This window comes from Acomys russatus, chromosome 5 (genome assembly GCF_903995435.1).
Source record: "Acomys russatus chromosome 5, mAcoRus1.1, whole genome shotgun sequence".
Classification (NCBI taxonomy): domain Eukaryota; kingdom Metazoa; phylum Chordata; class Mammalia; order Rodentia; family Muridae; genus Acomys; species Acomys russatus.
Window position 1 is genome coordinate 25,963,330 of NC_067141.1, and position 13,299 is coordinate 25,976,628.

The window sequence follows — 13,299 nt, forward strand, 5'->3', positions numbered from 1 at the left end:
TGTGAGGGGGTGTGTGCATACATGTGTGTGTGTATACTAATATGTTTGTGTGAGGGTACATGATATTCATGTGTACAGTGATCAGAGGTTAAACTCAGGTGTCTTCCTCTATCTCTCTCCACTTTATCCTTTGAGGCAGGGTCTCTCCCTGAACCTGGAGCTCACTAAGCTAGCTAGACTGGCTGGCAGTGAAGCCCCAAGATCCTCCGGTTTCTGCCTCCCCGTCTCTGGGATTACAGGAGCTCTCCACGACGTGTGTGGCATTTTACTCCATTCCTAATGCTACCGTGAGAAGTGACCTCCCCAGCCCCGGCCTCATTTCCTAAGAGGCTTGTAAGGATGATGTAAGATTCTACGTGGAACATGCTAGAAGCATATGTGCCTACAGGAGAAAGTATTAAACAGCTATTGGCCACAATGCTCTCTCCTGTGACTATTGAGAATATGTGGGTCAACAGAAGCCCAGAAACTCTGTGTCAGGCCCTGTGCCCTGAACTCACCAAGAGCCCAGACCCACCATGCTGACGTCACTGTGACCAGGAACGGGAGGTGGAAAAGGCTGAAATAGTGGCAACACACACCTCATGGAACTCAGGCATGAAAGGACGATGCCTTGGAGTAGGAGCCAGAGCAAAGGTAGGCAGGGTGGGAGACTCTGGGAACAGGCTTGCAGGCACAGTTGCAGAGCCAGTGACAATATCAGGCTGCATGTTATACTTTGACACTAGGAAGCCACTGAGGGATGCTGCAATACAGAGGGGGCTGCAAGTCTGGGACAAGTCCAGTGCAAGAGTTCCCAGAAATGGCCACTAGATGGCAGGCAGGGACACTCTGGAAGGCCCAGAAGGCTAGGGAGCCAAGCACGGAGGACCTAACCCTAACCCTGGACAGGCAGGTGCCAGAGCCCGGTCTACATGCTGGTGGGGCCCAGGTCCTCTCCACACGCCTTGGCAGGTAGCTCCCCTGGGGCTGACACCAGGGTACTTAGAGGTTAGCCCTGTTAGTTATGCCCATCCTTGTAGCCTAGGCTCTCTGGTTAGCAGCCACAACTGCTTCTCCTGTACATCCTATGGCCACTCTGCCATAGGATGTGAGTTTCTCTGAGCAAACTGAGCCATTTTCATCAAAGCATCTGTGCCTGTGTTCAGGCGCCTATCACCTGCTGTCCTGATAACTGATGCTATTTCCTCACAGAAACAACCTGGCTCTAATTGTGTTTGGCCTGGGGTCTCAGGAAGATTTCCTAAAGGAACACTTCATCTAATGCCACTGTCATCTGTGCTGGGTAAAGGACTTTCCAGTGGGGCAGGATGTTTTCTGTTGTTGTTGTTGTTGTTGTTGTTGTTTTCTGGTGGGGGGCTGGGGGAAGAGGAGGGTGTCATCATATCCCTCCAAAACAGACCAATAAATTCACTAGTTCCCTGGTGTGAATTTGGTGGAATTGTTGTTTAGTTTACCACTGGGACCTTATGAAGAGGTGTAGTTACATCACTCTAATATTAGGAACACACATAACACCACTCTCACTCATGGAATTTTTTCTGAGAACCCCAATATACGTAACTTGGGAGTCAGTGTCAGGCTGTGCCAGCTTTTGGGGTTCCCAGGCTCAGATGAGCCACTGTGTTGAGAAAGGAGCAAGAATCATCCCTTGGGCTGAAGGGATAGCTCAGTGGTTAAGAACATGTATTGTTCTTATAGTGGACCAGAGTTAAATTCCCAGAACTCACATCAAGTAGCTCACTATTGCTTGTAACTCCAGCTCCAGGGGATGTCCCTGACCTACTCAAACACACACACACACACACACACACACACACCACACACACACACAAATAAAAAAAAAAATTCACCCTAACAGAGGTTACATTTGTCAGGCTCTCACCACGCCTGGCACCATATCTCTTTTTAAACTTGCACTTGAGCCCCTGAGGCCCTGACACCACGGTAGCCAGGGTCCATAGCTAAGCTGGGACACAGCAGGCCCTGGATGAGGCCTGGGACCTAAGCACTGGTTTCTCCACAATGGAAGAAGCACTGAGTGTGAAATCTCTTCTGGATTCCTTCAAGGCCGAGCTCCAGGTGTCCCAAGCAACAGAGAAGCCCGTTAAGGAAATGTGCTCACTCGGAGTCTGAGCACCACTTAGCCGGAGCTCACACAGAGAGAAGGAAGCAGTGTACCAGAACCCACGGGACACATCGGTGGAGGATGAAGATGGGGCCCTTCTCCCTGCATGGAAGGTGGGATGGGCTCTTACCTGCATGGTCTGGCGGTGGCAGGGATGTTTGAAGAGTAAAACATGTCCATGTTGTACAGGGAGGGGTCTGTGGCCGGGGATGGTGGTGGGTTCAGGATCTAAGGGGAGTGAACAAACAGGGGTTACTGCACGCCTCCCTTGGCTGAACCATTCCTTCAGCAAGCCAACCTGAGGTCTAGGGCTCTGCTCTCAGACCATGGTCCCCAGAACCCTTCTAGAGCTAGTGAGTCTTAGAAAGCAGAGGAGTACCATTGACTATTTTCCCCAAAGGTGGTGGTGGTCAGAGGCGTGGGGACAGAAGTGCATACAACTCAGATGTCCTCATCCCTCTCGGGTATTATTTTGCTGACCAGCAGAGACCCCTCAGGCTCATGACCAGATGCTCAGTCACAAACTCCAAGGAGACGGGTAGGGAGTCCGCAAGAGCCTTTGGTTCCTGCATCAGCACGCCTGCTGGCCCCAGCCCCAGCAGCAGGTTTCTCTGCAGTATATCTACCCACCCATGTGCATCTCTAGGCTTCCTCCTGCTGACTGCACTTGACTTTCATTCCTTCATCTCCCGCCATCAGCCTGTGACCTGGCTCCTACTCAGGATGCTCCTCTTCCGAACAGAGGTTGAACGATGAGGGAGGGGTCATGGCCCCACCCCTTTCTCAAGGAGCTTTTGCACATTGCCATTCACCCACCCATGGCTGTGGTAAGAAGAAAGTAAACTGGGCTGTGAGGATGTGCTCTGCTGGGAACTGCTGGCAGACACCGCTAAATATGTCTCTGAGTAGATCTTGAGTGCTGTGACCTAACCAATGGATCAATCCTAGATGAAAAATAATATGAAGGCACTTGAGGTGGCAAGAGGTAGGGAAAGGAGCCTACTTGGGAGTAGTTCCCTGGAGGAAGACCTTGCCCCAATCCCTGTGCCCTAACTCTTGCTTCCTAACTCATGAAATACTTCTGCCCCCCATCTCCCACCACCATCATGGCCTAAGAAACACCAGGCATGAACCTTTGAGTCCCTGAAGCCATGAGCAGAAATAACCCACTCCTCCCTTCAAATTGTTTGTGTCAGGTATTTCCTCACAGTGACACTTTTTTTTGGGGGGGGGGGGATGTTTCAAGACAGGGTTTCTCTGTGTAGCCTTGGCTGTGCTGGATTCACTTTGTAGACCAGGTTGGCCTCAAACTCACAGCAATCCACCTGCCTCTGCCTCCCGAGTGCTGGAGATTAAAGGCATGTGACACATATTTTTAATCCTGCACTAGACCAGTGGAGCAACAGCAACAGTCTTACAAGGGTGGCCCTCTGCTGGCAGGAAGGGGAACTGCCCTCTGTAGCAAGAGAGGTCAAAATGGCAAACCAAGTCACCCAGATAAGTGCCAAGAATCAGGCACCACGATTGGGACAGCTCCCAGTGACCCCTCACTTGTGCATAGAAGAAACAGTGCCAGGGGCATCTCGTCTTCACCCGCTGAGGAAAAAGCCAGGCTGTGGTAGGGCTGCGCTAATGTGGATTGCCCAAGGCACACTGAGCACAAGCCACAGGGGTGCTAGGTAAGCACTGCTACCAGCAAACGCCAGGCTCGGAGCAACTCTTCAGCTTTTACCTTACTTACCAATGTATTTATTTATTTGAGGCAGTGTCTTACCATGTAACTCTGCTTGGCCCGGAACTCACTATGTAAACTAGACTAGCCTGGAAATCATTAATAGACCAGGCTGGCTTCAAACTCACAGAGATCCACCGGTTTCTGCCTCCCAAGTACTGGATTAAAGGTGTATTCAGGTTTGCTGAATTTTATTTTTGAGACAGACTCTAACCATGTAGCCCAGGCTAGCCCCACATGAATGGCAATCCTCAGACTTAGCCACTCATGCTGGGATTGTAAGAATGACCCACAATGCCTAGCTAAAACTGTGCTGGCAACTAGCCACAATATACTATTCTCTGTACGTGTGGTACTAGGGACTGCATCTGGGGCTTCAAGCATCCTAGGCAAGCACTCTACCACAGAGCCACAGCTCCAACCTGCCACGGGTACGCTGGTAATAATCCATGTTCAAAGGGTCATGTCTGTGCCTTGATTCTCATACTAGACTGCATGTGAGAAACATGAGTATTATCCACTGTAGTTGAACATAAATCTACAGTGACCTAAAACAAGTTTAAAAGATACTTCCTCCTCCTTCTTCTTAAAGATTTATTTATTTACTATGTAGTGTTCTGGCTGCATGTATGCCTGTACACCAAAAGAGGGCACCAGATCTCATTACAAAAGGTTGTGAACCACCACGTGGTCACTGGGAATTGAACTCAGGATCTCTGAAAGAGCAGCCAGTGCTCTTAAACTCTGAGCCATCTCTCCAGCCCCGGCACTTCCTTCTTGGTAGAGAAAATTAAGTTCATACCTTCCAAACACATACTTACAAACCAGAGTGCATATAAAAAGCCTCCGACAAAAGCTAGGAGTAGTGGTGCACACTTGTAATCCCAAGCACTAGGGACACAGTGGCAGGAGATGAGTTCAAGGCCATGGTGGAACAGGTCTCATCCCAGAATCCAGTAACAACACCTACAAAGAACTCAGAGGGCATGTCCCCTGAGGCCCCTATGTGACCTGGGGCACCTTGGCATCCTCACTCTCCTGTGCTCTCTGAATACTCTACTGGGAGCACGTAATGGAGGTAATCTGAGTTAGCTACTTCTGAAGAGTTCCGCTCAGCACTTGGAGTGCAGGGTGCTAACTCAAGAGAGGTAGCTCTGTGCCGTCTGCCAGCCAAGATGGCCATGTGAGGTTTCAGAGGCTGCAAGAACTAGGGGGTGTGGGCGGGGGTGTTGCGGAGGGCATTCTGAGCTCCAGATGTCAGCCCTAAAAGTAGGCTCGGAGCTTTCGGAAGACTCAGCTCCTGTCCTGTCACCAGAGATAAGGCCGCCCTCAACCCTATCCACCCAGGATGAGGGAAGGCATGATAAGGAGCTGGCAACACACAGACAAGGGACACCCCTGAAGGGGGAAGGGTAAGCCCAGGGCAATGTAGGGCTCCTTGGGGAGACCCTGGAAGAGGCTCAAGGGGCTGTCGTTGGCCCTGTGCAAGCTGCAAGACCCGGGTTAGGAAGGAAGCCAAGCGCTTATAGAGTCAAGTGACAAGGTCTCCAAGGACGCCAGTTACTGAAGCCCCCTCACTGGGGCGTTGACCTCCAGGACTGAAAATATTAATGTCTGTCTTGACTCTTTCTCTAAAAAAAAGTTATTACATCTATTTATTCATTGTGGGTAGGCATATGTGTCATAGCATGTGTGGGGGGTCAAAGGACAGCTTGAGAGGATTTTTTTTTTCTTACACCATGTGGGTTCTAGGAACTGAACTCAGCTTGGCAGGTTTGTCAGTAAGCACCTTCCCCTGCTAAACCATCCTGTCAGCCCTGTCTTTTTTTGTTTTTTGAGACAGGGTTTCTCTGTGTAGCCTTGGCTGTCCTGGACTTGCTTTGTAGACCAGGCTGGCCTTGAACTCACAACGATCCACCTGCCTTTGCCTCCCGAGTGCTGGGACTAAAAGCATGTACCACCACCCCCCCCCCCCCCCGGCTGCCAGCCCTACCTTGATTGTTCTATAACTTGCTGTGGGGAGAGGGGGCAGAATACTGTTATCATTATTTAAGCTTATCATTAGTCACAGACTTGCTCCTGCATCTAATACATAAATTAAACGACCACAGGTCTGTGTGCAGGGGAAACCCCAGCAGGTGTACGTCTGGCACTACCTGCAGTCTTGAGCATCTGCGGGAGATGTGTGTCGGTGCTGGGATGTGTCCCCCCCAACACACACACACACACACACACACACACACACACACACGCATGCGGGAGTAGAATTACATACTGATTGATTCACACAGGACAACAAGCCACTCTGGGCTTGCCTCACAGGAGAGGACTAGGTCACTCTCTCTGCAACCCTTTCCCTGCAGAGTGTGGCTGGAGAACTACTGATCATCTGTTTCCAAGAACTCAAGGCCACGGTGGGGATCACAGACATCCTGGTAGAGACAGGGCTAGCTGGGCCAGCAAGGCAGTGCCGGCCACAATGCCAGGCGAGACACCACCTGGGTGCCAGAAAGTCCCAGGAATAACCATGGAATTAGAGGTGAGAGTTCTGCTTCTATATTTTTTTATTCTTTGAGGTTTGTCTTTGATTTTATTTGTTTGTTTTAGGCAATGTCTTGCTATGTAGGCTTAGCTGTCCTGGAACTTGGTATGTAGACCAGGCTAGCCTTAAACTCATAGAAATCTTCCTGCCTCTGCCTCTGCCTCTTGAGTTCTATGATTAACTGTGCACCACAACACCAGGCTGTTATTTTGGTTTTTGAGACAGAAAGACATGTCTCCCAGGCTGCCCTCAAACTCCTCATGTAAACAAGAACGACCTTGGATTCCTCATCCTCCTACTTCCACCTCTCCGTGGTTTGTGTTGAACTAGGAATGGAACACAGAGCTTTGTACATGCTAGGCAAGCACCCTAAGAACAAAACGGGGGTGGGGTATCACACGCCATCCTTCTCTGGGATGCTGGAAGGACTACCAGCTCTAGAAAGCCTTCCACCCAGGAAGTCCCAGGAGCCATCAGGAGTATCTCCCACTGCCACCCATTTATGGCCTGCCTCCCTCACCGGCGGATACAGCGTGGCCTTTGTGCTGGATGAGCTGCTGGAGGAGGCCCCAGTGACGTGATTCCGGTCATAGAGGGGCACGCTGCCCCGGCCACCCACCAGGCTCATGGAATTCATCATGGACTTGCTGCATGGGATGCCTGTGGGAAAGGGCAAGGCAGGTTAGAATGAGCAAACTCCTGATGCCCGTGAGGTTCTGACTCAGGTGACTGTGTCCCAACTGGCACTGTCTCCACCTCCTGCAGGTAGCCCAGGTGTCTGACTAGAGCAGGCTACAGAAGTTTCTATAAAGCATGCAGACGCAGAGTAACTCTTGGGAAGAACCGCAGAAGGGCACCCTGTAGAGGCTGAGTACAGAGCATAGCACCTAGACAGAGCCCAGGCATCCTGAGAATGCTGGGATACGGATGCTACTGCAGCCCCCACAAAGAAGCACGTCACATCACCCTCTGGACATCGCAGTTCCAACGAGGCTTAGTGACAGAATAGGCCAGGGGAGAGGAGGCCAAGGCTGCAGAGGTTCCAGAGTGAACAGGCACTTTCAGCCCTCACAAGGCATGGACATGGGCACACTGTGCTACTGATAGGATCTGAAGCAGAAAATGTCGCCCCTGGGTACTTGCAAACACAAACTGTATTTCTGTAGGTGGGCCCCAGGCTCGTCCCAGACAACTCAACCAAGCTACTTCCACCACTGAGCGAATGCTCCAGGCTCCTCACCTGGGAAGGGACCGTGCTGTGTGCCACCTGGGGCTATGAAGTTGAGAGGCACATGAGGAGTGCCACTGACATACTCATGGGGAAAGGGCCCGTTGGCTCCCGTGTAGCGCTGGCACATCACACGCTGGCAGACAAAGTAGACCCCGCCCATGACGAAGAGAGAGAGGATGATGCCGATGACAGGCCCGATGGCGCTGCTGTGGGCTGGGGTGTCATCAGAGGGTGGCTTGTTGATTTCTGTTGGACAGGGAAAGATAGCTCACATGAATCCCAAAGTATGGCCACCCATGGGAAACTCGCTATGGACCCTAGAGGGGCTGCCTTTGCCCGAACTCCAGCATCTGCAGGAAGGAGCAGATGAGCTGGGGACGTGGGATATAGCTCCCTTTGGGAACACCGCCTGCTGCTCCTGGCCTCGCACCACTTTTCCACCTGGCCAGCCCAGCCTCCTTTCCAATGGCCCTGGACTGTGCTCACACAGCTTTGCCCAGCAGCCTGCTTGGAGGAGTCAGCAGCAAGCATTCCTAAGTTAGCCCGTGTCTGTCAAGCTGAAGAGAGCTGGGATGGGAGGTCTGGAGACAGGTGTGAGCAGCTAGGTCTACAGGAGTCTACTGGGGTCAGAGTAGCTCTTATAGCAGCCCAGGAGCAAGGCCACCAGAACAAGGACAGCTGGCAAGAGTGTGTTCACCTTGGGACTCATGAGTCTCACCAACATATCAACTCCATTCCTTCCTAACTGCCCACAACATAAAGGAGCTCGGGAAAAACCTTCTGCCTCAGAGGTCAGAGCCTGAGTGTGGGGAGCGTTAGCAAACAGGCCAGGCCTACGGAAGCCCATGCACAGACCTCACCAGACGTGACATCGCCCAACAGAAGAAAGAGAACACCAACAACCCCAACTCTGAAGCCGGGCGTGGTGGCAGACGCCTGCAGTCCCAGGACTTGGGAGGCACAGACAGGCGGATCACTGTGAGTTCGAGGCCAGCCTGGTCTACAAAGAGAGTCCAGAACGGCTAATGCTACACAGAGAAAGAAACCCTGTCTCGAAATACCAAAACCAAAACTGAAAAACATAAAACAAAAAACCTCAAACAACCCCAACTTTGCTCCCCTAAGCCAGACCACTTAAGAGTCAGTATGCGGGGCTGGAGAGATGGCTCAGGGGTTAAGAGCACCTTCTGCTCTTTCAAAGGTCCCGAGTTCAATTCCCAGCAACCGCATAGTGGCTTACAACCACCTGTAATGAGATCTGGTGCCCTCTTGTGGTGGGCAGGCACACATGTGGGCAGAATACTGTATAAATAATAAAATAAATCCACCTGTGACGGTATCTGAATCCGTGGGGAAACTGCTCTCTCCCCATCTGCCCTCCTCTTCAGGAGCAGAGGTCTAAGCTCTGGTCCCCATGTGGTAGACTGGGCAGCCCCAGGTGGCGAAGCATTACATCTCTGGAATCCCAGTTCCTTCCTGTTTCCACTGCCAGCCTCTAGGAAGCCCTGACCACCTACTGCTTAGTATAACACTCATCCTTGGGTATCAGCCCATGTTACTTAGGGGACATGTATGGCCTATGCATACATGAACACATGTGGAAAACATGAGCACTGCAATGTTCTTTGGCCACACACAAACTTAGGGCTCCTGGCTGTGGAGCAGATGGTACCAAGGTCCCAGAGACAAAGGATGGCTGCCAGTCAGATCTGAGACCCAGCAGCTCACAGTGAGGCCAACTCACAAGCCGGCCGGCAGCCTCTGCTTCTGGCCTTGCCAGCACTCCATGGCCAGTTAGGAAACTCCGTGGCTCAGCCTCCACTGTCTAGCTGTTGCTTTTCTCTGGTGGTTAGTGTCGTCAACGAGACACACTCTAGAGTCACCTGAGAAGAGTCTTACGGAGAGGTGGTCTAGATCAGGCTAGCCTACGGGTATGTGGGAAACTGTCCTGATGACACTGATGTGGAAAGACCCAAACTACGAGGTTTTGGCCTGAAATTGTCTAAGAGAAGAGAAAGAGAGCTGATCAGTAACGTAGGCAGGAATGTGTTCATTCTCTTCCCTCTCCCATCCTGACTGCGGATGTGATCAGCTGCTTCAAGTTCCTGCCTTGAGCTCCCCACAGTGATGGACCTGGAACGTAGCCTAGAACCAAAAGCTGAATAAACCCATCCTCCCCAAGTTGCTTTCTCATTACAGGATCAGAAACAAAATTAGGACGCTCACTAAGTGAACCCCCCCAGGCTCCTCAGGTCCTCTGGCCCCACCCAACCTCCATGCCAGACCCCACCCCACTGGGGGACCTGCCTGAACCCACTCACCACACATGAGCTCGTCAGATCCGTCGGCGCAGTCGGGGAAGGAGTCGCACTGCTGCTTGATGTGGACGCACTGGCCACTGGAACACCGGAACTGATTGGGCAGACAGACAGCTGTGAGGAGAAAGGGGCGGTGCTCAGAGGAGCCAGAGGCAACAGCTGTGCAGAGTCAACAGCAAGAACACTTTCTAGGACTCAGCTAGAAAAGATCATGGAAAAGCCAGCATGACCCCAAACCTAGGCCTGTCCAATGCCGGAGGGCACGGGGATGTTAATGTGACAGTAAGCAAGAGACGCTGATGCCCAGCCTGTGCCCAGAAGGCATGTAGCCTGAGTCAGAGACAGCACAGAAGAAGATGCCACAGCCTCAGCTGCAGGATCAAGCAGGATTTCAGGGGAGATGGGGCTGGAAGCACAAATCAGCAAGGACACTCTTTCCTCAGTGCTATTTCCAGGTGGGCTGGGACACTGTAGCCTAGAACTCTTTGAAAGCAGATGTTGGTCTTGTAGGGACCAAGGCTGTCTCCTCTAACATCTGAGAGGAGAGTGGGCAAGCAAAGCCTGCAGGCTACAGCACCTTGAGGAAGCACGTGGGGGGCTTAGTATCATCTTCCGACCTTCCACCTGGACCTCTGCTGACAGGGCCCAGGGAAGAGGAGACAAGGGTGCTCTGCCCTTCCTGGAGGTGGGAGGTCAGCACCTGCTGTTGGTGGTGAGGTGAGTGGGGTGAGGGAGGGATGGCTTCTAAACTGATCACTGTTGGGGTGAGGTCTCTGTGCACCACGTGTTCTAATGCTGGTTTCTGAGACAGAGATCTGAAGCCAGACCCTGGTACTGTCATCATTATGAAGCATTTCCTGGTTCAGTGTTTTGTAAACATTGTTCTCCAGCACCTTCTGATTGGTTAAATAAAGAGCCGAGTGGCCAATAGCTGGGCAGGAGAGGAAGGCAGGACCTCTGACGCCAGTGAGAGTGTTTTAGGCAGGGATCAGAGATGAAGAAGTAGGAGCCAGGACGAAACTAAGACAACAGGTAATGGCCGTGTCAAGAGTCATAGGCAAGGCCAGTGTTGTCGGGTTAGGATAGCTGAGCATCTGCCCAGCGATTGTGCCTAAAGCTTATGCTAAACATAAAGGTCTCCATGGCATTATTCAGACAAGGGCGGGCACAGAAACCATACGGTAACTTGTCACATGCAACACTCTGAATCCAGAACTAGGCATTGTTACTGGTTCTGCAAGTAACTGCCTTGCTCTCCTGTCTAGCCAGAGAGTGGCCCACGTGTACAGGGTTAACGGGGCCTGGCAGAGCCACTGGACCCTTATTTACAGAAATTGGCAGCTAGCTGGGCCTGGCACATGTGCTATCATCATGGCCTCCAGCAGATCCCTCAGGGCACTGGTGAACTGTAAAGCAATCACCCTGACTGCACAGAGAATCCTGCCAAGGTCACGCCAGGCCTCCGCCCTTGCACAACATCTGGTCATGCTGAAGATGGAGAAGAGTTGGAAGACTGCATCTGAGTCATCCGGAACTTAACCCAGCAGCTGTGGGCAGAGACAGCAGGAGTGTTGCAGGGACAGCTCTGGGTCTAAGGTGCTGAAAACATGTGGCAGGCGACCGAGTACAGTGCAGATCATGTATCAGAGGGACAGGCGCAGCAAATGCAAAGAGGTTTATTTGGTGGAAAGATCCAAAGGATCAGTGTGGTCTAGAGAGGTGCCAGCAGTTAGGAGCACTGGCTGCTTTTCCAGAGGACCTGGGTTCAGTTCCCAGCACCCACACGGCAGCTCACAAGCATCTGTAACTCCAGTTCCAGGCAACCCAACATCCTTTTCTGACCTCTGCGAGCACCAGGCATGCAAGCAGTATACATACATATATGTAGGCAAAGCCCTCATACACATAAAATTGAATTAAAACAAAAATTTTAAATTAAAGGCTGGCCAGGAAGATGGCTTAGTGCAGCGGTTCTCAACCTGTGGGTTACAACCCTCTTTGGGGTTGGGGGTTGGAGGTGGGCTGTTGGGGGTTGGGGGATGTCAAAAAACTCTTTGAGAGAGTCACATATAAGATATCTTGCATCTCATATATTTATATTACTATTTATAACAGTAACAAAAGCACAGTTATGAAGTAGCAACAAAATAATTTTCTGGTTGGGGTCCCCACAACATGAGGAACTGTATTAAAGGGTCGCAGCATTAGGAAGGTTGAGGACCACTGGGTTAGTGGATAAAGATGCTTTGCAGCCAAGCCTGGTGACCTGAGTTTGACCTTTGGAAAGCATATGATAGAAGGAAAAAACTGACTTCTGCAATCTGCTGTCTTCTGACCTCCTCAAGCCCAACATGGCACATGTACGTGCGCGCGTGCACACACACACACACACACACACACACACACACACACACACACACGCATGCACACACTTACAATCTAAAGAAAGGGCTGAGAATGTATCACAGTTGATGGAGCGCTTGCACAGCATGAAGAAGGAAGCCTTAGGTTTGATCCTCAACACAACACAGACTACCTGTGGTAGTACACACCTGTAATCCTAGCACTCAGGCCAGCCTTAGCTACAGAGCAAACCCAATGTTAGCCTGAGCTACACAAGGCCCTGTCTCAAAAAAGAAAAAGAAAAAGAAAAAGAAAAAAAAAAAAAAAAAAAAAAAAAAAAGAAAAAGAAAGAAAAAAAAAAAAAAAAAAAAAAAAAAAGAAAGAAAGAAGAAAGAAAGAAAAAACAACAAAACCCCAGTATATAGCTAAGTATAAATGCAGATCTTGCTCAGGTGGCCAGCACTATCCCCACGTGGCACAGCGCAAGACAATACTGCCTTTAATGATAAGACTGTACCAGGGCCATGGAAGCACCTAGGTGACTACTAGATTTACCTTGAGTTCCAGCACTACCAAATGTGGAAATGTGAGAAAGAGTCTCAACCTGTCTTTACATCAACTGCCGGTTGGATACAGGAGTCACGCAGAAGCATTTCTTCAGGTTGTGCCTAAAACTCACTTTATCTGTTCCCATCAAGAGGACCTGCCAATTTAGCTGTTTCCTAGCACACCTACTGTGGAAGGCAAGATGAGCCTGGCCTCACCATCACAGTTAGCTTCATCAGAGCGGTCCTGGCAGTCGGCTTCACCGTCGCAGCGCAGCCGCAGGTCCACGCACTGGCCTCGAGCGCAGGGGAACTGGGAGGCAGAGCACACTGGGCAGCCCTCCTCGTCGCTCTGGTCTGCACACTCAGGGAAGCCGTCACAGCGCCAGGCTCCAGGGATGCAGTCAATCTCACCAGTGGCACACGCAAACTGATCAGGGGAGCAGGTAGGAGGCTCTAG

The 13,299-nt window shown here is 51.2% G+C and overlaps 1 protein-coding gene across 1 annotated transcript in view; it reads right to left on the reverse strand.

Moving 5' to 3' along the window:
* Lrp5 (LDL receptor related protein 5) overlaps positions 1-13,299 on the reverse strand; it is a 103,469-nt gene that overhangs the window by 712 nt on the left and 89,458 nt on the right. The window contains exons 18-22 of the mRNA XM_051145770.1: positions 13,059-13,295; positions 9,955-10,065; positions 7,643-7,879; positions 6,923-7,062; positions 2,259-2,356 (exon numbers count right to left, since the gene is read on the reverse strand). Coding sequence (XP_051001727.1) covers positions 2,259-2,356; positions 6,923-7,062; positions 7,643-7,879; positions 9,955-10,065; positions 13,059-13,295 — 823 coding nt within the window. The remainder of the gene's footprint in view (positions 1-2,258; positions 2,357-6,922; positions 7,063-7,642; positions 7,880-9,954; positions 10,066-13,058; positions 13,296-13,299) is intronic.